General features: G+C 36.0%; 1 protein-coding gene across 1 annotated transcript in view; it reads left to right on the forward strand.

The window, feature by feature from the left end:
- Nucleotides 1–11,240, forward strand: part of Tbx18 (T-box transcription factor 18) — a 29,719-nt gene extending 18,479 nt beyond the window's left edge. Inside the window, exons 6-8 of the mRNA XM_047558516.1 lie at nucleotides 47–111; nucleotides 6,210–6,304; nucleotides 8,345–11,240. Coding sequence (XP_047414472.1) covers nucleotides 47–111; nucleotides 6,210–6,304; nucleotides 8,345–9,069 — 885 coding nt within the window. The 3' untranslated portion in view covers nucleotides 9,070–11,240. The remainder of the gene's footprint in view (nucleotides 1–46; nucleotides 112–6,209; nucleotides 6,305–8,344) is intronic.
- The last annotated feature ends 14,828 nt before the right edge of the window (nucleotides 11,241–26,068 follow it).

Here is a 26,068-nt window from a genome sequence, read left to right on the forward strand (position 1 = left end):
CTTGATGTTTGCATAAAATTTAATGTGATTTTTTTCCACTCTGCAGATTACACGCCTTAAGATAGATAGGAATCCATTTGCCAAAGGCTTCCGAGACTCTGGTCGAAACAGGTGAGTCCTAGTGAAAACCATTTTGTTTGTGATAAAATATATTTGATATTTTATTGTGAATTTTCCTTTACAAACTAAATGGTTATATTTACTGACATGGTATTGAAATAATTTCTGTGGAGAATTTAAATTGATTAATACTGTTGTTCCTTGGATGTACCTTATTTTGGAGCATGATGGTGTGGGCTGCCCTGAGGTGAACTTTCATGTGTGATTTTGAGGTGAAGATGGAAGCTCTCAGGGAGTACATTGCATATTGCTTCTGAAGAGGCTTTAAAGAAGTCTACCCTTATAGGCCAAGGGCCTCAGTAAGTCCCAAGTAGATACCCTCTCTGCCTCTGCTATTGGTTTAGAATTTCCTTAGCAATGACACAACTGTCTATTGATTCTGTCTGATGAGTACGATTAGGTCCCTTGTTATCTCAGGTTTCCAACTGGAATATAAAACTCTTTCCCATTGCTAAGAGAGCTGAAGTTCTTTAGTTTCCAAATTCATTTTGATTCTGCTAACAGTCGCACAGTTTATTTTTTCAGTGTTTTGTTTATGGTGTTTATACTAAGTGGGAGAGCTACAATAATGAATTCCACTCTAGTACTTTTATCAAAAAGCAGATCATCTGGTCTGTGTGCCAAGAGTGTTAAAATTTATTGATATGATTCTATTCCAATACAGTTCAGTGCAATATTTTCTAAAATAACTTTTAGTTACAGAGAGTAATAGTAGACTAACATCCTACAAATGCCTTTTCAGGGTAAGACTTTGACTTACATGTTTTCAGAAGTATCTTGTCTTTAAAAAGAAGTATTTAAACATTTTTAAATGTTAATTTACTCCCAAAATTATTCTAATACTTCTTGAAACCTTAGTATTAATCATGTCTGTCTACACGAAGTCAAAATCTTCAGTTATTTTAGAGACAATTTCATTTGAAATTTTAGGAAGAAAGCCATGAGGTAATAGTCTAGATTTTTAGTTCTTTCAGTTGATTAATTGGGCAAGGAGGCAACAAAGACCTTTTCTCAGAACACAATCGCTTGCAGAGACTTGATGTCATCTTCATATACAGTGGCATCATTTAAATGTCATGCAGTGTAAGAACTAAAATGCAATTAAAATACAACAAGAGTAGAAGAACCATCAACCTAATGTAGGTGAATCAACAGGACTGATCAATAGGAGGCTTCCCTTTGAAATTCATCATCCTGTGGGAAGGTTTGCAGGTATTCCTAATGCATAATAAGTTGTTTCCTATATTGAAATTATGTTTTTTTTCAAAATTTATTTTTATTTTAAAAATGTTTTTGTGGTACTGGGTTTGAGCCCAGGGGCACTTTACCACTGAGCTTCAACCCTGGTTCTTTTTATTTTTTAGTTTGAGGCAGTCTCACTAAATTGCCCAGGCTGGTCTTAAACTTGTGACCTTCTGCCTCAGTCTTCTGAGTCACTGGGATTACAATCTGTCTTTGTGTCTTTTTAAATATGTGTTTCAAGGTGGAGACAATGTTTGCTTGATTTTTGCTAGGTTTTAATAGCTTCTGGTTAACCTGCTTTTCAGATGAATTTCTGAAAATTGAATGCAAATTGAACCATAATTTAGTATTCTAAGATCATGTAGTGAGGTGACTGAAGGGAACCTTTTCGGTGACTCCTCAACCTTGATAAATGCTTTGATGGAACCTTCTTGTGACTGTGTTTATATCAGATTAGTATTTACCCACTTTAGAATCTTGCACTGGTTTCAGGGATTTTTCTTTAAGTAGAGAAGGAATTTATTAAAATAAATTGAGTGTGTATATGCCAGTAACCATGTCTAAGCTATTGATTGTTCCCGCAAAAATCTCACTTGTCACAAACACTGGAGATTTCACTGCTTACACTCTTTCAGTTCACTTATGAAGCCAAAATTAAACAATATTCTTCAAGTATATTTTATGTAGATAATAACAGTGAATGAACCTTTTACAAGTAGAAGTGAGATGATGTATATGACAACTTTTCAGGAAGTATACTAGATATGCCAGCATAATGAAAAGACATTTGTTTATTTAAATTTAGTCAGTAAAAAAATCAGTAGCACTGATGAAAATAAACTACTAAGCTGTTTGGTATGGTAAGGTCAAAATGCTAGGTTTTGATATTTCTTTCCCTTTGACTGTTTCAGGAATGTGTAGGCATGGCATCCAGTGGTGCTTGCTATTATTTTTTCCATTACTGTAATAAAACTTTTAATGTTTTTAATGGACATACAGAAAAAATGAATTATACTTTAACAGTTTTCAAATATTTTTGAAATTAAATTTTTTTGTTCCAAGTGTTTCAACGGTACCTTTTATTGGTGAAGTATATGATCTCTGTACATTACTTTTTTTGCTAGTGAAATAAAGTTGCAACTTTTTTTTCTCTTGAAATTCTCTATCTTGTTTATCAAAGGTAAGCTCTTCATGGGCCACATTGGAATATTAAATATCTATAAATTGATATTCCATATTTAAAAATTTGATATTAACAGTTTTTTGACTCATAATTACCAAAGATGCAAATATAGAAGAGAGAATTTGGTCAGCTTTAAATATTTAGAACTTATGTATTATTTTCCTTTTAAAAAAAGAACCTAAGTTATATGCAGGAAAGTGCAGTAGTTTTAGGGGTATGGAGAACTACAATATTTTAGAATTTGTTTTTTAGAGTTTTTTTTAGTGCATTATAGTTTACATAATAGTGGGATCCATTTTAATGTAATTTTTAAATTTATTGATAGAGAAGAAAGTTCAAGAGAAAAAATTAAAAATAGTCCCTTATTAACCTGATACTGTTGTATAATTATTTTTTTAAAAAAACAAATATCTATTTTAATTTTTCCTCATACATAAAATAAACAAATTGAGCAAACAAGAAATAAATGTGGACTTATGATTGTTTAAACTTTATAAAACAATTTTCTTTAATTAAAAATTATCCTTTCCTGGCTATTTATGACTCCACAGCCTATTTTATAGGAATCAGTAGCTTTGGCCCTTAAAAGCTCTCCTGCAAGACATTTGCTACGTGAGAGCGAATTTATGTGCTGAGAATAGTTTCATTCTTCAGTTAGGCCTTAGGTTTGACCCTATAAAATGTTTTACTCAGGAAGGTACAAAAATTTCTTCTCTTTAAATACTTCAGGAAAAACATAACCATTTTACTAAATAAACTTGGCCATTTGATAGCATAAATTAGGGCGGTGATAAAATGTGGAAGTTGTTCAAAGGCACCTTGTATAAATTATCGCCTTGGCTACTCTCCTGCAGGAGGTGCCTTTCATCTTTTCTTTAACTAGATGGGAAAAGTCTCCATTACTGGAGAAAATGAAGGCTTTTTAACAAAAGTCCAGATTCAGCTAATAAATATTTTATAACTGTTTCCTGCAAAATATCTGAAATCCTTTCTGGAACTTGTGGTGTGAAACAGCAGCCTCATGAAAAATATCGATAGCTCCAAATCAGATCACTTGTAGACATATCACCTTCAGAGCATCTCTTTAAAGCTTAGCATTATATATTTGTGATATTTAATAACTTCTTCCAAAAATTTGATTTATAGATTTGAAGCATAGTCAAGTTTACACTGTTAAAGCAAATAATGCAGTAATACACATCTCTATAGTGAATGAATTTCTAAGTCTTATTACCTTAGTAAACTCTCCCAAGATTGTTTTGTAACTACTTTGGTATATTTAATATTGAAAACTACCATTATCAAAATTCATCCATGTGATAATAAAAGGCAATTTAAAAAACTAAAGCTATATCCTAATGTTCATTTGCATTTTTAAAATCTTATTTCTGGAAAGTCATAAAAATTTAGTATTGGTTTACACTAACTATAGAATATTAGGCTAAATAGCACCCAGCATTTGTTACTCCAGTATTACTAGAACTCACAGGCAACCTGGGATTTTGAGGTTGAGCAGGCCTGCCACACTGCACGGAAATCAATAATTTAATGTACAGAAAATACTACTGAGCAGAATGATCTAGGATTTCACTTGTATTTTGGCCACAAATATGATGTTTGATTTGGAGAAGTCACTTAGAATAAAACAACTTTAGATCTAGAAAAGGCTTCAGAGCTTTCATAATCTAATCCTCATTTTGTAGGAAGCTGAAGTCCAGAGAGGTTAAGAAATTAAGATCACAATTAGTTTTAGTGACTTGCATTCAAGTCTATTTCTTCTGATCCCAGTCTAGCGTCCTTGCCATGATTCTTTCTGTGGCACAATGATTACATCAGAAGCCAGGTTCTTTTTTTCTCTCCCAGGTAACCCAAGTAGAATAGTGCAGGTCCCCTCTGTACCCTCCTCTTCCTTTGGCAGCCCTTTCATAGTGTCTGTTGGACTGAGGATGCCTCTTTGAATGCTCTGAGAACAGTATTCCCCTGAGCCTGCGATTGAAGAGATGGGTCAGGTCCCTGAGTGGATTCAGGAGATGTGTTCATTCATGCACACATGCCACCCATCCACCCATACATAACTGTCCTTTTTGTTACTAAGATTGGATAGGCATGCTTCTCATTGAGCTGGGACAGAAATCAGTAGATCAATGGAGACTATACCTGCACATTCTAAGGAAGCAAATTCTGTGTGTAAAACATTGGCACAGAAGGAGTAGTGGTGTGAGATGGTTTTATCTGCACAAATCACTTTTGCTGATTGGAGAGGTTTTACCCTATTGTATAGGTGATGTGACTCTTGGTGGTCTTTTCCTCTAGTCCTAGTCCATAGTTCATGATTTGGGGATACAGGGAACCCAGAGGAGGTAGCTCCTGAGCTTTAGCTACTAAACGTATCTGACAATCACAAGAGATGTCTGAGTAGTATTTGATACTTCAGGAAGCAGGCGTTTCCTACGGTAAAACTATACATTTCATAAAAAGCACAATGTTATCTTTTTTTTTGGTGGGCAGAGTACTGGGAATTGAACTCAAGGGCACTCGACCACTGAGCCACATTGCCAGACCTTTTTGTATTTTCTCACTAAGTTTCTTAGTGCCTAGCTTTTGCTAAGGCTAGCTTTGAACTCTGAATCCTCCTGCCTCAGCCTCTTGAACCTCTGGGATTACAGATGTGCAACACTGAATGCTGCCACAATGTTATCTTGATTAACAATCGTTTAGGACTGAGGAGGTTGAGGAATGAGTGGTAGGTCTTAGCTCTTTTGAGAATGGCTAATTGAGTGAAGGACTTCAATCCCAGAACCTAGAGGACTAGACACCTGACATAAGGAGGGAAAGATTGAATCACTTATGGTAGCAGACGATTTATACATGTATTTAGTTATTGATGTTTTTAAATACATATATGTCATGTAAATAATCCGTAACCACCTTTTTCTATCTAAGTATAGGTGGTGAGGCTTTAAAGTAAATCTGTGATAGGGATACTAACTCCATTTAGCGGATATCCCTTTGAGATCATCTTCCTGCTCTCCTTTCCCACCTCGCTGGGTGAGGACAGGAGAAGTCAGTGCTGCCCTCTTCTGGCGTTCCTGTTTCTGAAAGGCGGGTCCTGCTTGGCTTATGGTGGAGATGGTGCCCCTGGCCAAAGTTGGTTTTCTTTGGATGAATAAAGAAAAGCCAGCCTGAGCTGGCTGCTGAGGCACTGAATGATGGATAAAAATGCCTCTTAGAAAAGGTTTTTTTTTTTTTAAAAAACGGGAACATTCTTTTGTGGAAACACCCTCTTCACAGAGGGAAAAGCCCTATCACAGGGAGAAGGTGTGTGTTCCAGATTGCAGCAGTGCCTTGGACTCAAAGCAGTGAGAATGGACTCTCTTCACCTCAGCTCCTTGGCCCAATGGGGTAGCTTTTCCTCCCCCATATTGGCTGACTTTGGTTCCCAAGAATGTTAACGGCATTTTGGGTGGTTTCCATTCTCTTCAAGTTTCCCTCTCTAAAACATTTCTTTCTGACCATGGCAAGCTCCTAACCTGCCAGTATGGTGTGTCCTGTCAATTCTGGGCTTATTTTCCAAAATGCTTATTACTGGTGAAAGCTCCAACTGCTCCTAACTAGACTTCATTTGTCCCTCCCATCTCACCCCAATCCTGACCCTTCTGTTTAGAATGGGTTTGGAAGCTCTGGTGGAATCCTATGCATTCTGGAGACCTTCACTGCGGACCCTCACCTTTGAAGATATTCCTGGAATTCCCAAGCAAGGTAACTCACATGGTTTCCTGGGCTATAGCTGCAGCCAATTCCTGCCTGAAAGCTCAGTTGCTAAAAAATGTGCAGTTATTTCAAACATGTTGGCAACCTCATCACCAACATTTCTAGGGTCTGTATCTTTTCTATATGGTATGGGGATGGTCAGAAAAAATGGTTGTCGTGGTCAGAGGTTAAATCTTTGATTTTTAGGCTGTTTATTTATGTCATAACCTTCACCTGACTCTTATATTTTGTAGTAATGTTAGAGGTGCACTGGTGGGTTCTGAGGCCAAGTATCCTACACAAGAAATTGCTGATACTGTTTCCAGTCCACCTTTTCTTACCAGCTTCTTTATTCTCTTCCTTTAGTGTAAGTGACTCTAGGCAGCATTCTCTTGTTGAGTTTATGATGAGAAAGTCCCGTACACTCAGGCAGATATCACTGGGCTCATTTCTGAATATTTTCCACAGTCTGGGGCTTGTACTTTCTGTGAGAAGGATGACACTACCTCTTTGGTCTGTTCATTAGGTAGGACCATCAGCTCAGTGCTATGGCAGGCTTTTTACCATGGATCCTGCCACCTTCCAATGAGAATTTCACCTGCTGGGTTTTAGGTTATCATGGAACATATTGAGCTTTTAGATTATTTTGAGAAGCTATATACCATAACATTGTCACTATAACAATGAAGGTTTTACAACCTGTCTAGCTCTTTGTGGATTTTTTTCTCCCTTTAAGTTCTGTCAAATTTGCAAACATCAGTCTATCAGCAAATCCAGAGAGGGAGAGTCAGTCACCATCACCACCACTGGATGCAGGATAACTACCTTCTCAAAGTTTCACAGGACTGTTTATTTGCTGAACTTCTACTCTTGTGTTAGGATGTGATTCACCAACATGTTTTCTGGTTGGAAGTGAAGTTTTTGAGGGACTAGACTATTGCTTTACTGCATGGCCAAGACTTGCCTTGTGTAGTCATTGATACACACAGGCTTTCAGATGTTCTTGAGCTGGGCGTGGACTGGTTTAGCTCTTTGCTTTGAGTCACGACTTTCTTTGTGAGAAAATACATTGACCCAAAGCAAACTTTGCTGAAAGAGAGGATGAACATGGGTAGAAAAGGGGTATTGATTACAATTTTGGAACAAGATATAAAACAAGAAGAGATTGATATTTTATAAAGTAATAAATTCAGCATTTCTAATATTTATTAGACTAAGAAAACTTTGAGAAAGTTTATTGAGGGACGAAGTGTGAAGAGTCTATGTGGTACTATTTTTTTATTACCTGCAATACAAAAACACATCTTTCCCTAGGGAGATAATTTGTCTTAAAAATATTGAGAGGTTGGGCTGGGGAGATAGCTCAGCTGGTAGAGTGCTTGCCTCACAAGCACAAGGCCCTGAGTTTGATCCCCAGTACTGCAAAAAAAAAAAAAAAAAAAAAAAAATTGAGAGGTGTGTCAGGTGTGGTGGCTCACACCTGTAATCCCAGAGGCTCGGGATCTGAGGTAGGAGGAGCATGAGTTCAAAGCTAGCCTCAGCAACTTAGCAAGGCCCTAAGAAACTTAGCAAGACACTGTGTCTAAATAAAATACAAAAAAGGGCTGGGGATGTGGTTCAGTGGTTGAGTATCCCTGAGATCAATCCCCAGTACCAAAAAATTAAAAAAACATTGAGAGGAACTGGACATGGTGGTGCACACCTGTAATTCAGTGACTCAAGAGGCTGAGGCAGGAGGGTTTCAAGTTTGAGACCAGACTCAGTAATTTAGTGATACCCTGTCTTGAGATAAAAAATAAAAGGTCTTGGGGATGTAGCTCAGTGGTAGAATACCCCTGGGTTCAGTCCCCAGTACATTGAGAAGATTTGTGTTTAGATTGTTTCAGTATGAATTCAATAAGGTTATAAATTCCTTCAAAGCTGAGAAATCATAAATTCCTCATCTTTGTAGTCCCTGCCTCCCCTTGTAACAAGCCATGTCTATCATGTATTTAACAAACTAAAAGGAAAAACGGCGAGTCATTCTTTACATTTCAACTTCTTTTATAGGCAATGCAAGTTCCTCCACCTTACTGCAAAGTACTGGGAATGGTGTTCCTGCCACCCATCCTCACCTTTTGTCTGGCTCCTCTTGTTCCTCTCCTGCCTTCCATCTGGGGCCCAACACCAGCCAGCTATGTAGTCTGGCCCCAGCTGACTATTCTGCCTGTGCCCGCTCAGGCCTCACCCTCAACCGATACAGCACATCCCTGGCCGAGACCTACAACAGGCTCACCAATCAAACCAGCGAGACATTCGCCCCGCCCAGGACTCCTTCCTATGTAGGTGTGAGCAGCAGCACCTCAGTGAACATGTCCATGGGTGGCACTGATGGGGACACCTTCAGCTGCCCACAGACCAGCTTGTCCATGCAGATTTCAGGAATGTCCCCTCAGCTCCAGTACATCATGCCTTCACCCTCCAGCAATGCCTTTGCTACTAACCAGACCCACCAGGGCTCCTATAACACTTTCAGGTTGCACAGTCCCTGTGCCTTATATGGATATAACTTCTCTACATCCCCCAAACTGGCTGCCAGTCCTGAGAAAATTGTTTCTTCCCAAGGAAGTTTCTTGGGGTCCTCCCCAAGTGGGACCATGACTGATCGACAGATGTTGCCCCCTGTGGAAGGAGTGCACCTGCTTAGCAGTGGGGGTCAGCAGAGTTTCTTTGACTCTAGGACCCTAGGAAGCTTAACTCTGTCATCATCTCAAGTGTCTGCACATATGGTCTGATGAAGCCTTTAAGTTAAATTCATTTGAACCTGTCTAATGTATTTTTATCTTCTTTTTCTTTTTTTTTTAAAGCAATATGGAAAGGAGCTACCTGTAACTTTTGTAAAATATACATATAATAGAAAATTAAGTTTCACTGAGGTTTTTGACTTTCTCATGGTGAGACTGTAATTATCTATAGTGTATGTGGATACTGTATATACATAGCATGTGGCATATTGAAGTCTCTTTTATAACCTCCTTGTTCACCCAGTTGCTGAGTATTGGCATACATACAGTATGTTTAATCAAAATTCTCAGACTCTTTTAAAAACAAAGAGGTAAACTTAAAACTTGGCACTGATACTAACCAGATGAAGACATGTAACATAATTTATCAGAAAAATGTTCTAAACAATTTCAGAGTTGAGTGTTGATAACCAGCATAGAATCTTATGATTTCTGTTATTCTTGGATATAGTGTGAGAATCTAAAAAGCAAAAGCCAGTTGAAGTGCTAGTATTAGTTCTGAGGTATTTTTAATTATGAAGGATTAGCTTTTACATTCTTGCTTATTCTTATTTGCCACAGATTTATATGAATGACCTAAGGTCTATAAAATTTATAACTCAGAATTTTTATTTTCTGATGGAAGGTGGAGAAGATTGTGATTATTTTTTCATTTTCCATTGGGTATACAAGAGGTACTTACTCATTTGCAGAGAATAAATTCCTAGTATTTAAGATCTTTTGCTGTTTTATTTAGTTTATCAAATAGGTCATTGAAAACTGTCCTATAAACATTTTCAAATTCACTTTTGCTAGGGCAAGAATATATGATCTGAGTAGTAGCAAAAAGAAAATAGATCCACCTCAAATTCTCCAATTCCAATGAGAAACATTTATATTTCTAATCTGAAGGAATAATTTTATCAACTATCCCTTAGGTTTTTTGTGTTGCTTGGTTTTTCATTTATTTTTTCCATCTTACTTTGAATATCCAGACCCCTGGTTTATGAGTAAGGAAAAGACATTTATGCTACTTCTTTATGTCTAATAATTCCTGCAAATTGGAACTCCCCTTCTCCTTCCTTAACCATATTCCTCTGTCTTAAGTCTTTTTCAAAACAGATGGGTCTTAGGCCTTTATGGTGCCAAAGCTGCAAGGAATTTTCAGAGGGTTATCTCTGACAATCTGTCTTGTGGGTGTTGTAGTCAAAGGCTAAAGCCCATCACTATAAAGGCCCTCTTGGAGGACTAAGGAGGAAGATACTAATTATGATAAAGGAACTATAAAACTTTTAACCTCAATAGCATTTTTAACCTTGGAAATGAAGAAATGATAGTAGCATTACTTATTTAAAAGCCCCTAAAATAATGTATACATGGTTTAAGAGTTCAAAACAACATTTTTTGAACAGTTCCTTGAAATAAAAAATATTTATGAGATAAATAGAAAAGGCTAAGAATGCATGATAATATGCATTACCCTTCTGCTGAGAAACTAAAATGATGTGTCTGACTGACTTATTCATTACATTTCATGTATCTGACAAGCAAAAAGAGTGTTTCCTTTCATTGCTTAATCAAATGGCTATAACTCATCCTTAGTTTAGTTGGGGGGGGGGAGGGTATAACTCCTGATTTGCTTCTTTAAAACAGCACCATTGTTAGATATTTAGGCTAATATAGTGTTTGAACAGAATGTGCACAGGGTATGACTCTGTTTATAGATATTGGCAAATTTCTTAATGGATTCTTTAAGCAGTTCATAAAATTAATATTGATTTAAAATTTAAGATTAACATTAAGGGGCATGAAATACTTGTAATAAGTAGACCTATATAAGATTTTTCTGTGTACAGTAGTAATATCTGAACAAATATTTGGGAAAAGGCTTTAAGAATGAGTTCATCTCAGTCTTAGTGCTTTATGTAATTCAAAGAGAATATTTTTTCATTTTGAGAAACATAGAAAGTAATGCTCTATGTATTAGTAAGTAGAGCATTTTTCCTTTTTCCTATTGGTAATTTGAGATGACACCACAATATGAGTAGAAGTTTTAAATAATTTTTGGCAAAATTTATCAATTTTGTACAAATGCTATTTCCATTAGATTTTACTGTAAATATTAATTACCATGTCACATCAAAGACTAACCTTTTATTGTTATATTAAAGGAAGTACATACATTGATAATTATAAGTACATATCTGTATTTTATTAAAAAATGCTTAAGAAATTATATTAAAGTGTGTTATTAAATCTTTTTATGATTTTGGAGGACAATCATTTTAAGTCTCTATAAATATTTTCCCAAGAATAAGCACACATGTGTATACTGAAAACACGGATTCTGTAGCTCTCAATTACAAAGCAGGGGGAAATGGGTCTGCTGCTCATTTTTCATGTGTTAAATATAATTTCTTGGTGTGTTGACCATGTCATTTAAGGTGAAGGCCCTGACAAATGTTGAACACATGAAAATTTGGACGTGAGAGGAGGCGGTTGGAGTGGTATGTTTTGTTTCAGGTCCAGGAGAGAAAGGCAAGGATTCAAGAATGGGCTGCCTGCAGGACTGACCAGTGATGACAGATTACTTCTGGGCCCCTTGACTGGAAAACATTCCAAGGGACATCGTGATGGGATGAGGTTGCTGCTATCAAGACCAGTCACATTCTGAAAATTAACACTTGTTTCCATACAAGCTCCCTCCCTGAGGTCAACGGCTTTTCACAAGTGGGGCACCCAGTTGCTGACCCCTGATTTCTGGAATGTAGGGGGTCAGGAGACCTTTGGTTCCCAGAGAAGACACAGTGTAGCCTATATATGGAAGGATTATACCCACTCTGTACATTAATTAATGAAATTTTGTGAAAAAGAAACCTCGTTTTTAGAATGCAAATAGTTCTTTAATGCTACCAAGACTTGAAATTATCACTATTCACAACCTTAGTGTGAAATAAACGGCAGCTTTGGAGATAGCTAGAGATTTAATTAGGAGCAGACCAATTCTGGGGAGATTTGGAAAAGAAGGAGAAGGTGCAAGAAGAGGGATCACTAACTAAACTTAGAGAGTCATCAAAAATAACCATGGTAAATTTGATAAATGTTACACTGATGCTCTCTCCAGTTAGAGAGAATTGTAAAGAATTCTTTATTCCAAAGTGGACTAGTATTGGGTTTCCTAATAGGGAATTTATTGGCTTATCTACATGGATATTTTCCTAAGCCATCTGTTAGGAATTAATAATTTTATTAAATTATTACCAAATGTTTTAATCTCATTGATCATCTTTTTCAAAAATAAGTGCTCGGATAAGTTGAGAGTGAGGTTAAGTATGTTAGCAGCTAAATGGATAGACCAGATTTCAGCATTCCAGGAGCTCAAAGCTTAAAAATTAGTGATAGGAACAAACAAATAATGTATATTCAAATATAAAGCATCTGACTGGTGTTAAACTTAGAATTCTTCTACATGCTGATAGGTTTTCAGATGAGTATCTTTTTGTGGAATTTTGGTGTGGTAAAAGTATCATTGCCTTGGAAATAGGGAAGCTTATTTCAAACCACAGATTTCTCAATCATGGTTTTGGGCAAACTCTAGCCAGTTTTAGTCTCAGTATTCTTATGTATGAAAGGCGTGGCTCAGAGGAGAATCTTTACATTCCCTCTAGTTTTAAATTCATATGAACTTCCTATGTTAGAATATATGCCTATTTATCTTTGTATACACACACACACACACATACACACACACACACCACACACACACATATTTACAAAGAATGAAACAATACCAAAATTATTTTCAATTTATTTGATTACTTGGAATTTTTAGAATTATATTTATTCAGTTATAATTTATAGGACAAATTTTAGTATTTTTATATTGGAAAGAAACTATAGTTAGTAATATATTTGCTGCTTTATAGTGAACAGAAAAATATATGAATAAAATTTCTTTTTCATAATGCTTTTAATTGCATGGAGTAAGTTATATCACTATGTAATAAATATGACAATCTAGTGAAATTTCTAGAGATCATTCCAAGTTCATTCAAAATACATTTAAATCCTTGAGAAAACATGTCAGCTTGTCTTTTTGAAGGGCTTTATTCATGCTGAGACTCAGATACAATAATATGAAGCAGTTTATTAATGTGCAGTTCACTAAGTTTATACAAGTCTAGATCAACATAGACATTCTACATCCATGTTTTGAATCGTATTATTCTGATTACTAGAGTAAGTCAATAATAAGGTTAAGACATTTTTCTAGATAACAGCTCTATTGTGATATAATTGATATATCATAATATCTTTCAATTCACACACTTAAAGTGAACAATTTTAAGATTTTTAGCACATCTGCAGTCATACAGCCATCACCACAATTTTAGAACATTTTCATCACCCTTCAGAAAACTTTGTGCCCATTGACAATTCTTTCTTACCCCTAAGACCCAGGCAACTACTAATTCACTTTCTGTTTTTATAGAGTTGATTATTCAAGACGTGTCATATTAAAGAATTCATATAATACAGGGCCCTTTGTGATGATCTTCTTTAATTGAGCATAATGTTTTCAAGGTTTTTCCATCTTATGGCATATACCAATATTTCATTTTGTTTTAATGCTGAGTATATCCATAATGTATCACAATTTGTTTATTCATCATTTGATGGACATATGAATTGTTTCTACTTTTTAGCTATGAGGAATAATGCTGCTATAACTTTTATGCAATATGTGAATGAGTGTTTTCATTTCTCTTGGGTATATACCTAGGGGTGAAATTGTAGGGTGCTCAGGTAATCTTTTGAGGGACTGCCAGGTTGTCTTCCAAAGAAGGTACATCATTTCACATTCTTACCAGCAATGGAGGTTTCTGATTTCCCCACATTCTCACTGAAAGTTGTTATTACCAGTCTTTTTGATTATAGTCAGCCTAGAGGTAGTAATATTTTACTGAAGTTTTGATTTGCATTTCTCTGATGATTAATGACACTTAATATCTTTTTTGTGTGCTTTATTGGCTTGTATGTCTTTGCAGAAATGTCTGTCTATTCAGATCCTTTACACATTTTTAAATCTAGCTGTTTTGTTATTATTGAGGTATAAGATTTATGTGTTCTAAATACATGTCTTTTATCATATATGATTTGAAAATATTATCTCTCATTCTGTGGGCTTTCAGCTTTCCTGATGGTGTCCTTTGTGGCACAAAATGTCCTAATTTTTGAGGAGGGTCAGTTTATATATTTCTTCTTCTTTTGTTTGTGCTTTTGATGTAAGAGCCAAGATATTTTGATGAACTTTTTTAATCTGTCATTTCTTATTCATAGTAGAGCTAGTGACAGAAATGGATTTAAAGTGCTTTTTATATAAATTTAGTACTACTGGGTAAATTACCCTTCCTTCCAATGCTCCTGAAATGTTCCTGGAGAAATAAGTTATTTTTTCCACTGTCTAAAGGAGAAGATAAAAGGATCTTAGGTCTTCATGAACCTTATATCAACATAGAAAATGATTAGTACTTTTAATATTTATTCAGTCAATACATATTTATTATGAATTGACTATTTGCTTGAAATTATTTAGACATTTGGGGGATATAGCAGAAAACAATACTGCTAGTGTCTCCAAATGCCTCCAAAAATTGAAATGATTTTTGCTGAAGGGAAAAAAAAAACCCTTCATGTGCAATATATCACAGTTTGCTAGGAAAAATTGTTGCCTCTTCGCTTTTCTGTGAGTTGGTGCCCTCCACCTTATTGTGATGTTACATATCCCAGATGGTCTCTGTGGACTGCTTGCTTGTGTGCTAAGGTGCAACAAGGATACCTAATTGCCTTCACTCTGAGTTTATCTTGTGGTTTTCTTTGGAAACTATAACATCATTTAAAATTCTTTTTTTCTTTTAAATTTAGCTCTACTCACAAAAGTGTAATAAGATGTTTCTGTATCATTAGCAATAAAGAAAACCTGACTCATTTAAAGTTTTGGACTCCCCCCTGCCCCACCCGCCAGCCCTGTTTTTCTTAAAGGTATTTGATGAAATGGATTGATGAAACAGACTAGAGATTCCTTTGTCTTAATTTGCCTAATTGAATTTCAAGGGAGAATTAGTTGAACCATATGTAAATGGAAGCTTTCACTCCACAATAACAAAGACAATCTTAAGAGGCACTTCTTTCAAGGAATGTTACAAAGCCAGTAGTTGTTGCCTTAGAGAAGTTTGGCTTATAATGAATAAACATCATGGCAGACCGCTTATATATTTCTATTTTATTTTTCTGAGCTTGATGATCTTGATGTATGGGAAGGAGAGGAACTAAAATTATCTATGTTTAAATTTTTGAAGTCTACTCAGTTTTACCTTGGGGGTACTGAGAGGGCAGGAGACAAAAACAAAAATTTGGTTTCGAAGGTCCCTCACTATCGGAAGGAGAGAAAGGTGTAGAAGATGCATGTGACCCCCAGAGGTAGCCATTTTAATCCATCTGTAAGCTTAGAAGAAGATATTGAGCAAATTAAGTAACTGTCCCCTTAAGAGTCCCCATGAAGCATTTTCAAGCATCCTTGTCTTTCCACACTTCTCCCTCAGTCCTCAATGTCCTTCCCCACCTACTTTGTCATTTTCAAGGACTTACTCAAAAACTTCTTTCTTCAGTGAAGCGTTTCCTAATTTCTATTCCTCACGTTAACCTTTTCCTAGGAGAAATAAACTCTTCCTCTAAAATAGTGTCCCAGTACTCTGTGCATACTTCTTTAAGAGAATATCTCTTAATGTATATGCTTTTCATGTAGGTCAACCAGTACACCTATAATGGGTCCTTGCCTCAGCACCTAACAGAGTGACTAATAAAGGAGCAAATAAATGAATTAGTGAAGTTTGTGGGCTTAGAATGAAACCTCAAATTTGGAAGGCCTGGAGGTTTTGCATGACCAGCTACCCATCTGCCATATAAGACTGCATTTCCTCACAAAAAGGCAGGAAGGGAAAGGTTTCTTTCTTTTCTTTGCTTTTTATTCCCCCCTGCTTGAGTAGTCTTATATGATCAGAGGGTTGTGACTGGCCTTTATATAAGATACTCTTCTCCAAACTGAAGGTGTTTTGTTATTAACATCTTCCACAGCTCTTAGAATGTTATGTGAATCTAAAGTGGAACTATTCCTAAGAGAAGGTATCACATACCATTTGAGATAATCCAATCTAGGGAGCCTCAGAAGATTAAGCCATAGCTTCAGGAATTGACTATTCCTATTGCAGGCATCCCTAGCATTTAGTCTTGCAACAATAGAAGCAAAGTAAGACTTTTTTTATCCAAGGGACTCCTAGCTAACCTCAATTGTGGTGTTGTTTGGAGTGAGATAGTTAGGGTGATAGATAAGCCCAGGCTTCATAAGAGATGAGCATATTGCATCCCAGTAATTATGGGAAAGGGGCTCTGAAGGGATTGTGACTTTCAGGTTATTAGTTGTGCATCTGTGCAAGTGAGTTGATATTCAAATAAATCTCAAGTTTTTTCTAGAAAAGTGTACTATTTTCCCATACCGAATAATAATATTATAGAAGAGCATCTAGAGATTTCTCCAACCCTCCAAGGATTAGGAGTGCTCTGTCAGGTATTTTTTTTTTCTTGGTGTGTACCCAAGATACTTTGAAGAAACCCTTTGCTTGGATAAAAACCATGTAAATGACTGTTGACCCAGAAGCTGGTGCTATGTTAATGGGTGAGCAACTTAGATGAGTGAAGCAGTACATATTGGGGTATGTGTGCTCATTTTTCCATGTAACATATGGAAGTATTTTGGCTTTGTTTTCTCTCAGATTCTAGTGGTAAGTGCCATCTAAGAGGTTGGGAGTGAAATGGGTATAGGCTGGGACAAGGAGGTCGAGAGAAGGCAGGAGGCCTTCCAGAGTTATCTAGCCCAGCTTTTACCATAGCTTTGCTTTGAAGGTCCCAGATGTCTGCCTAGATTGAGAAAACTATAATTAGTTTCTACTTTTTTTTCCTGTTTTCTATGTGAATGATGCATCTGTCATAACTTCAGGGGGAGGGGTGTGAGTGACATCCTGGGTTCCTTAATCACATGTGTTATTTTATTTACATGAAGTTCAATCATTCAGTCATCTTGCAATTAGTATTTTTTGAGCACTTCCCATGTGCCAGAATCCATTACTGAAGATGTGGTGATGAGAAACAAAATGCTCTTTTGGGGAACTCAAGGCCTCATCAGAGGATGACCTATACAAATACATGATGCTCAATGTGGCAAGTGTTTGTATTAGTCGGGTTCTCTAGAAGAACAGAAACAAAAGGAAGTTTGATTATAAAAAGGAGATTTATTAGCTTGACTTACATGATCAGAAGCTGGATAGTCCACAATGGCCGTCTGCAGGGTGGAGAGTTAAAGGAACCAGTAGGCACAGTCCAAGAGACTGAAGCCTCAGAACAAGAGGGATTAACAGTACTACCCTAGTCTGAGACCTGAGGGCTTCTGGAAACTCCCTGGAGAATCACTGGCAGAGTCTGCTTTGGAAGAATGAAGAAGTGAGAGTCTGATATCCTCAGGTGATTTCAGCAGCAATCAAGAACCAATTCAAGAAGAATCAAACTTTATCTACTACTGCTTCATTGTTCTTCCAACTTCTATTCCATCCAAGTCACCATCTTATTAGATGATGCTACCCACACTTAGGGAGGATCTACATTTCAGTTTGCTATCCCACATGCCCATCATTCCTAGACACACTCTTACTGACATAGCACAAACTTCCTAATCATGGGCATCTCTTAATCCAATCAAGGTGACAATTCAAATTAACCTTTATGGTGTTCAAACTGAGGATGCCAAGAGTGGCAGTGACATTGGAGAATGTACCTTGGGTTGCATGAGAGATAGAAGGGATTAAGGAGGGCTATGAAGATGAAAGACCATTTGATGAAGGCCAGGGGAGGGGGTGGTGGATGTGGAGAGTATTGTAGAAAATCACTGACTAATAGAACTTTCTGAATGGTGTAAACATTCTCTGAACTGGCCAGTACAGTAACCACTAGCCCAACTAGCTATTGAGCACTTGAAATGTAACTAATTTGAAAATCTGAGTTTTAAATTTTAATGCTAATTAATTAAAATTTAACCACATGTGACAGTGGCTACCATGTTGTACAGTGAAGCTCTAGAAACTCTGCTAAGAAGAGGATATCAGGTGTTCTAAGAAAAGTATGGATAATGGGCAGTGGAGATATTAGCTCTCTTGATGCACAGTTCATCCACTATGTGGGTGATACTTCTGCAGGGTTATTCTAAGTAGGCAGTTATTCTGTGACTCTGTTAAAACTGAAGAATGTTACGTGATTCTGCCAGGCTACCTGTTCATAATAAATAAGTTTATTGAGCACCTCAGCAGTTCTTTCCTCCACTCATTTGGTCTTGTCACCACCCAATGACAATGATCAGGTCTTATATTTCTCCTTTCTATCAAGCAGAGGACAAAACATCCCTTCTGGGAGTTATATATTATAATTTCATTTGGCAGTGTTTGTTTTGGGAAGAACAGCTATTAATTCTGAACAGGGAAACTGTTAACAGTATCTGTGATTTCCCTTCTGACTGAGGAGATGCTCATGTTCATTCCCTACCCCTTTCTCCTCATCCTCTGCTCTCTCTCTTCTAACAGTTTCCACTGTCATTTCATTGGAGAGAAGTTTGTCTGCTGTCACAAAATCCTCTTCCCTAGTCAAACTAATCATTTACGTGTAAATGCAATTTTTTTCACTTCCTTTACCCCCATTAAGTATATTAAGAAGACAATTCCTCCTAGGAAAAGATGGGAAAAAAAGGTCAATGCAGAATTTTTCTCATGTGAGGTATAGAACAACTATAGTTTATACAGCATTTTATAGTACACAATACATATTTGCAGACATCATTTCATTTAGTCTTTCCAACTATCCTGTGAGATGTTTTTGTCCACACTTCATAAATGAGGAAATTGAGGATTGGGGAAGCAAAAGACTTGCCCCAATCCCTCAGCAACCTACTGACAAGCTGAGATGCAGACTAAGTCTTCTGATGCCCAATATGGCATCCAACAACATGAAACTGAGGAAATTAGAACAACGATGCTGATTAATGAAATGATTCTGATAGAGAAGAAGGGAAAAAGAAGAGAAGGGAAATGAAAAGAAAGGAGGATGAAGAGGGTCCTTGCTGACTCTTTTTCCTCGGTAGAAATCCAAGATACTTTGAAGGGAACCTTCTTTGCTCTGAGAAAAATCATGCAGATGACTATGGACCTAACAGCTGGTGTCCTCTTAGGGGTGAAGTTTATGTCAGGGACAGTGGCTGATAGCAACAGTCATCCAAACATGTCCTTCAACACAGCTTCTCTTCTTGTCACCTATTTGAGTTGAACATCATATACCATGAGGAATTATCCACAACTGAGGAATTCAGAGTTGGGACAGACTGTGGGAAGTCTTGGTGATATTAAAAGTTTACTGTTAGGGAATAGAAAGGGAGAAGTGAAACTGTCCACTTTCTCTTATGATGAAACTGATGCCCCTGGAGATACATGTACAAAACTTCAAAATGCTCTGGGAAGTTATTCCAATAGTGAGGGCTTCAGAGCAGATTCTTTTTCTTTCCCAGACCTTTATTTTTTTATTTTTATTTTTTGTAATCAAATGGGGTACAACTCATTTCTCTATTTGTACATGAAGTAGAGGCATACCATTTGTGTAATCATACATTTACATAGGGTAATGGTGTTTGATTCATTGTTATTTTTTCCTTCCCCTCCACCCCTTCCACCCCTCTTTTCCCTCTATACAGTCTCTCCTTCCTCCATTCTTGCTCCCCTCTCACTCCCCATTATGTATCATCATCTGCTTATCAGCCAGATCATTCGTCCTTTGGTTTTTTGAGATTGGTTTATCTCACTTACCCCAGACCTTTTAAAAGGGGAGCAAACGTGTTGAGATAGTGAAGACCAAGAGAAGAATAATATAAATTTATTTCTTACAGGTAAAATTTACCTCATGCCAAAGTTCACTGATCATATCGCTGAATTGGCTCAAGGAAAATTCCAGCCACTTGAAATTTAAATCTTATGATTATTGACATCATTGACTAATATTCTTATATTGAATTATGACTCTGCAGTTAAATATAAATATTTTGATTCCCAAAGAATATATTATTCAGTACAAATTTATAAATAAATAAATGAGGTAAAACAAGAAATGGAAAGGTCCAGAGCTACCCAGCTCTAAAAGAGCAAAATCAAGATTTGAACTCAAGTCTATCTGATCCCACAATTGTTTTCACAAAAATCACTGTATTATAAAATACCATTCTAGGTAACAAAAGAAAAGATGGATAAATTGGGTTTTATCAAATTAAAAACCTGTTGTACATCAGTGGATATTATCAATAGAGTGAAAAAGGAACTCAAAGAATGGGAGAAAATATTTACAAATTATGTATCTAATATGGGATTAATACTCAGAATATAATCAACTCATACAAGTTGATTAAACAAACTTGAATAGATATTTCCCTAAGGGAGATATACAAATGACCAATAAACCCATGAATAGGTGCACAACATCACCGATAATGTAGAAACTGCCGATCAAAGTAACAAAAAGGAGCCATTTCACATCCACTAGAATGGTTATTATAAAAAATAACAAGTATTAGCAAGAATGTGGAGAAATTGAAACCATTGTGCATTGCTGTGGTCATGTTAAATGATCACTCTGGAAAACAGTCTAGTGATTCCTTAAAAAACAAAAAATAGAATTTTCATGTCATCTAGCAGCTTCATTTCTGGGTATATAACCAAAGGAATTGAAAGCTGAGACTCAAACAGGCATTCAGATACCCATGTTCATAGCAGCACTGATTCAAATAGCCAAAAAATGGAAGCAACTCAAAAGTTGGGTGAATGGATAATCAAAAAGTGGTATATGTATTGGAATGTTATTCAGCTTTAAAAATGAATAAGATTCTCATATATGTTACAATATGGATGAACCTTGAAAACATGCCTGTTAAAATAAGCCAGACACAAAAGGACAAATGACTGTATAATGACACTTATATGGGGTACCTAAAGTTGTCAAATTTGTAGCAACATAAAGTAGAATGGGGATTGCCCAGGGACTGGAAGGAGAGAGAAATGGGCAATAAGTCTTTACGGGTACAGAGTTTCAGTTTAGGAAAATAAAAAAGTTCTGGAGATGGATGGTGGTGATGGTTATACATCAATGTTGAATATATGGGATTCCATAGATCTTTACTCTCAAAATGGTTTAAAATTGAATTTTTTGTGATATATATTTTGCCACAATAAAAATTTTAAAAATTATAATTCCAGCATGTTCATAATACTATACTAGTCCTAGAAACAGAAACTTAAAATAATCCTCATGGCTTTCAGAAAATTAATAGCAGCATTTTTTCATCTATTCTCTCAATCTTTTTTTTTTTTTTGTACCAGGGAGAACCCAAGGGTGCTTAACCACTGAACAACATCCCTAGCTCATTTTATTTTTTTAATTTAGAAACAGAGTCTCACTAGGTTGCTTACAGTCTCTCTAAGTTGCTGAGGCTGGCTTCAAACCTGTGAACCTGCCTTAGTCTTCTGAACTGCTTGGGATTATAGACATGGGCCACCATGCCCGGCTATTCTCTCAATCTTTAACAGATATTTATTGAACTTCCATTATGAATCAGGCATGATTCTAGACTTTGGGATTATAGTGGTAAGACACAGAACTTCCCTGAACAACTAGAGTAAAATCTAGTAGAGGAAACATACATAATGAATATGTATATTCAGAGTGAGTGTTCCCCATGAAAAGGGCATCAGCCATGCTATAAGAGTATGTGAAAGGGGGATACGATGGAAGAAAGGACACTGGCTTGAGTCTAAATAGACTATTGAACATGTACACTTGGGTGCTGGACAACTGTACTGCTGCCCCTAACACAATGTGAGTGGCAATAGTTTTCTAAGCCCCTTGTTTCTGCAACCCAAGTCTGTGATATTGTTTTACTAACAAAGGATGAGAAATTTCCTGTGTGGCTGCCAAAGCATGTCATTGAAAACACAAGCCTCATACACAAATGAACTCAACACACAAAGACAACTGGTATGTACTTGATTTTCACCTGTTAAACATTTGATTCCCCTGTCAGTCAAAACAATCTATCAACATTATTTGGTAAATCTTTGCAGTTGTTTCTTTTAGATGTTAAGAAAGAAAGGAGAGCAGATTATTTGATTTCATTTTTGAAAATTTCACCATTTCTTGAATTGAAAGTTGTTCACCTGTAAGACACCAAATGATTTTATTTATTTATTTGTTTATTTGTTTATTTATTTATTTATTTATTTATTTATTTATTTATTTATTTATTGTGGTGCTGGGGAATGAATCCAGGTCTTCATGCATTCTAGGCAAGCATTCTACCACTGAGCTATATCATTAGCCTCATTCGTATTTTTAAATAATCATTAGAGTGAAAGAGGAGATACAAAAATTTTATCCAAACATCCCCTATATTAGAAGGGAGGATAGGGGACAACTTATACTCACAAAAAGATAAGGAAGTCCTGTATGAATTTGTCACTCTGGCCCAAAATAAACTGAGGGGACAAGCTCTTTCTTATCATACATTTAGGCATTTACTTACATATTGAATTTTTTTGGAATATAAGATGGGTCATCATTTTTTAAACAGCTTAGAAAGAAAACATATGCCAATTAAACTTGACAGAAGGTTTTGTCCATATTCGTATTCAACACATAATCAGTCACACCAGTCTCTCATTGCTTTGAAATCCTTCTGTCTTCCATGGCATTATTTGGCATGTGATAGGCTATCCTTTTACACAAACAATCTATAAATTGACTTTTTTTCTCCCACGTTTGGTCCCATAAAATATTTGGTTGTTGTTTTGTGAGAAAATGTGGAATCGATGTGATTCCTTCAATGATAACTATTAGCTTCTCTAATGTTAAATTAATGCCCAATATTTCTCTTTCTATTCCTTTTTATGTGCACAATAGCCTTTGTTTCTCAACACTGTATCCTAATGTAACCTTCTTAAAGACATTTTATTTGACAATTAAACTCAACTCATGTTGTAACAATAGTGCAAAGGACTCAGCTAAAATTGGACCAGCATGCCGACTGCTCGGTAGCAATTGTGAGATGCCATCAACTCTTAAGCTGCATTTCTGTTTGGAAGATTTTTAAATGTAAAAAAAAAATTACATACCCTAAGACCTTGTAAATATAGTACATTATAAATTATTTAAAATATTTTATAGAATACTAATGGAAATGCATATATGATTGCAAGTTAAATGGAAATTATTATGGTATCTGATCTCATTTGACTTGCCCTCATGCTCCACCTCCTCTGTGTCTTAATCTCCCCAAGACTCTTCTTTCCTATGAAAATGGTGCTCTTTGCAAATACCTTTTAGGTGTTGTCATGAACTTAAACCTGTTGCCCTGATTCTTGACTAACTCAGTGAGAGACACCTCCAGTCAATGCTGAGCAGCATTTTTATCCTGATCTGTGGACACTTGGCAGAAGCATTGATGACAGTTGCAAGAACATGATGCACAGCAGTATTCTTTACCGCAGTTTAATCTGTGTCATCAAATCCCCAGAAACCATGATTAATAGCAGCACTTGAGTTTGTTCTCAAGTTGTATATTTGGCAGTGGTGAACTTTGATCTATGGTCTCACTTTAAAGAATCATTTTGACACAAACTTTTCCTGTAATCCTTCCATTTCATTAGCCCCACTCTAATACCATGGAGGGGGACATTTAATGCTATGGTTATTAGCCGTGTGTTTATTATACCATGTTAAGCACTTTGATAAGGGGAGGGGAGCATGTCTTAACCAGGCATTGAGTAGTCAATGATGCAGAGCAATCTCATCACTGGAAGTTTGCCAATGTAAGGTTCCTGAAGGTCAGTTTTGATTAGGAACATGGAATAGAAAATTAAATGTATAGGTAATTTTGAGCCCATATTTAGTCTCAGATAAGGTCAATTTCTTTCATGTAGCCAGTTGTCTAAATAAGTACTTTCTCATTTCTTTTCTTTTTTATTCTTCATCATCTGCATTTTAGTATAGAAAACACTCTTTTTATTTGCCTTATAATTTTCTTTCTACATTATAGTTACCTAACAGAAATATAAAATAAGCCATGTATATAATTTTAAATTTTCTAGTGGCCACATTAAAAAAGAGACAGATAAAATTAATTTTAATAATCTAACCCAGTGTATCCTCAATATAGTTTCAACATGTAATTAATATAAAGCTTATTAATGAGAGATTTCACATGCTTTTGCTTTCTTTACTAAGTCTTTGAATTCCAGTGTCTGCTTTATACTAAAAGCACATTTTATTTTGGATACTGAAGTTTCAGTATCCAAAACAATAAAGTTGTGTCTAGTAGAAAAAAATATTTTACATTATTTCTCTTTTTAAAACTTAAATTAATTAAGACTGAGTAAAATTAATACTGTAATCTGCAGTTATATTAGCCACATTTCAAGTGCGATTACAATAGCCACATGTGTTTAGTGGTTACCATATTGGAGAGTATAGTTCTTAAGCATCAGTGTGAAAAACAGTTCTATAATTTGGGAACTTAATCTCATTCTATCAAACACTTTATCATATGCAGTCTTATTCCTGAATTAGAAAATTGGGAGGTATGAACACTAGGATCCCAAGAAACTGTATAGAACTTAGAACTTTTAATTCTTTTGTTTAGAATATAAGGACTGAAAAGAGAAACCCATAGAAATGGAATATAGTATCATTGTACCTCCTTCAAAAATGGTAGCCATTGTTATGAATGGTTAGCCTTACATTAACAATATGAATGTGAAATCCTTAAAGTCATAGACTAGGACTGACATATACTAGGTCTTTTGTAAGTATTACCTTCCTTTACTTCTTTCACTATATCCATCATAGTAACCACATAGTACTTAACCAGAAGAACAAAACTGAAAACAAAAGAAGCCTATTTATCTTTATAGGTAGTTGATGGGTTGTAACTCAAGAGGGTTCTCCTATAAAGATAACCTTTGGATAATTTTTGGACATATTTCATGAAAATTATTTTTGACTTACAATATGTATTAGATGTATCTAATGTACTAGAGTTATATGTAGTTTGTAAAGAAGACATATTTGAGATTGGTTTACTTATTTTTCAAATAATTTGAGATTGGTTTATTTATTTTTCAAATAATAGAGGTGTTGGAGGAATGGAGTGGGGCAGATGGTGTGGATACAAGTAAATTGCTCAGAACCAGGTGGGAACTTGTAGACTGACTAGTTGAGCAGTTCCTAGTGTGGCTAGTTTGCTATTGCTTGGTCCCTGGAGATTAGAGTTTTGTTCCCAGTCTGAGTCTTCTCAGGATGGCCTGTCTTTTGTTTCTTCCTCTGCCACATGTCTTTAGATGCAATCCAGGCTTTCCAAGGGGGCACCATGCCAAGTCTTCTAGGCTGGGGGACAAGATAGCAACTTTGGGTGGAAATATGCCTGCTCTGTGTGATGCAATGGTTTAATTACTGATGTTCAAAGTACTAAACTACCATCAGCTGTAGCAGTTATAGGAACTGTGACTCCATGGAGAACATTGAAGTAATGGAAATCCAATAAAAAGTAAGTTGAGTTGGCTTAGATAAGAGGAAAAAGGGAGATATTAAAGAGGGGCCTGGACTTGTCTGTTTAGTTGACCCACCATAAACTTAAAGAAAAATCTGCTGGGCCCCAACGCCATCTTTCATTCTGAAGTGAAAATAGGTTGGATAAAGAGGATTATCACTGTGGATTCTAGAGACCATGATCTGTTTCTGCTGTTACTGAGTTTATAAAAGAACACTGCTATTCCCAAAGTGACTCATTTATGGGCTTCCACATTGGGATTGTTCTCTAAGTTCTTAA

Source organism: Sciurus carolinensis, chromosome 7 (assembly GCF_902686445.1).
Source record: "Sciurus carolinensis chromosome 7, mSciCar1.2, whole genome shotgun sequence".
Taxonomy (NCBI): domain Eukaryota; kingdom Metazoa; phylum Chordata; class Mammalia; order Rodentia; family Sciuridae; genus Sciurus; species Sciurus carolinensis.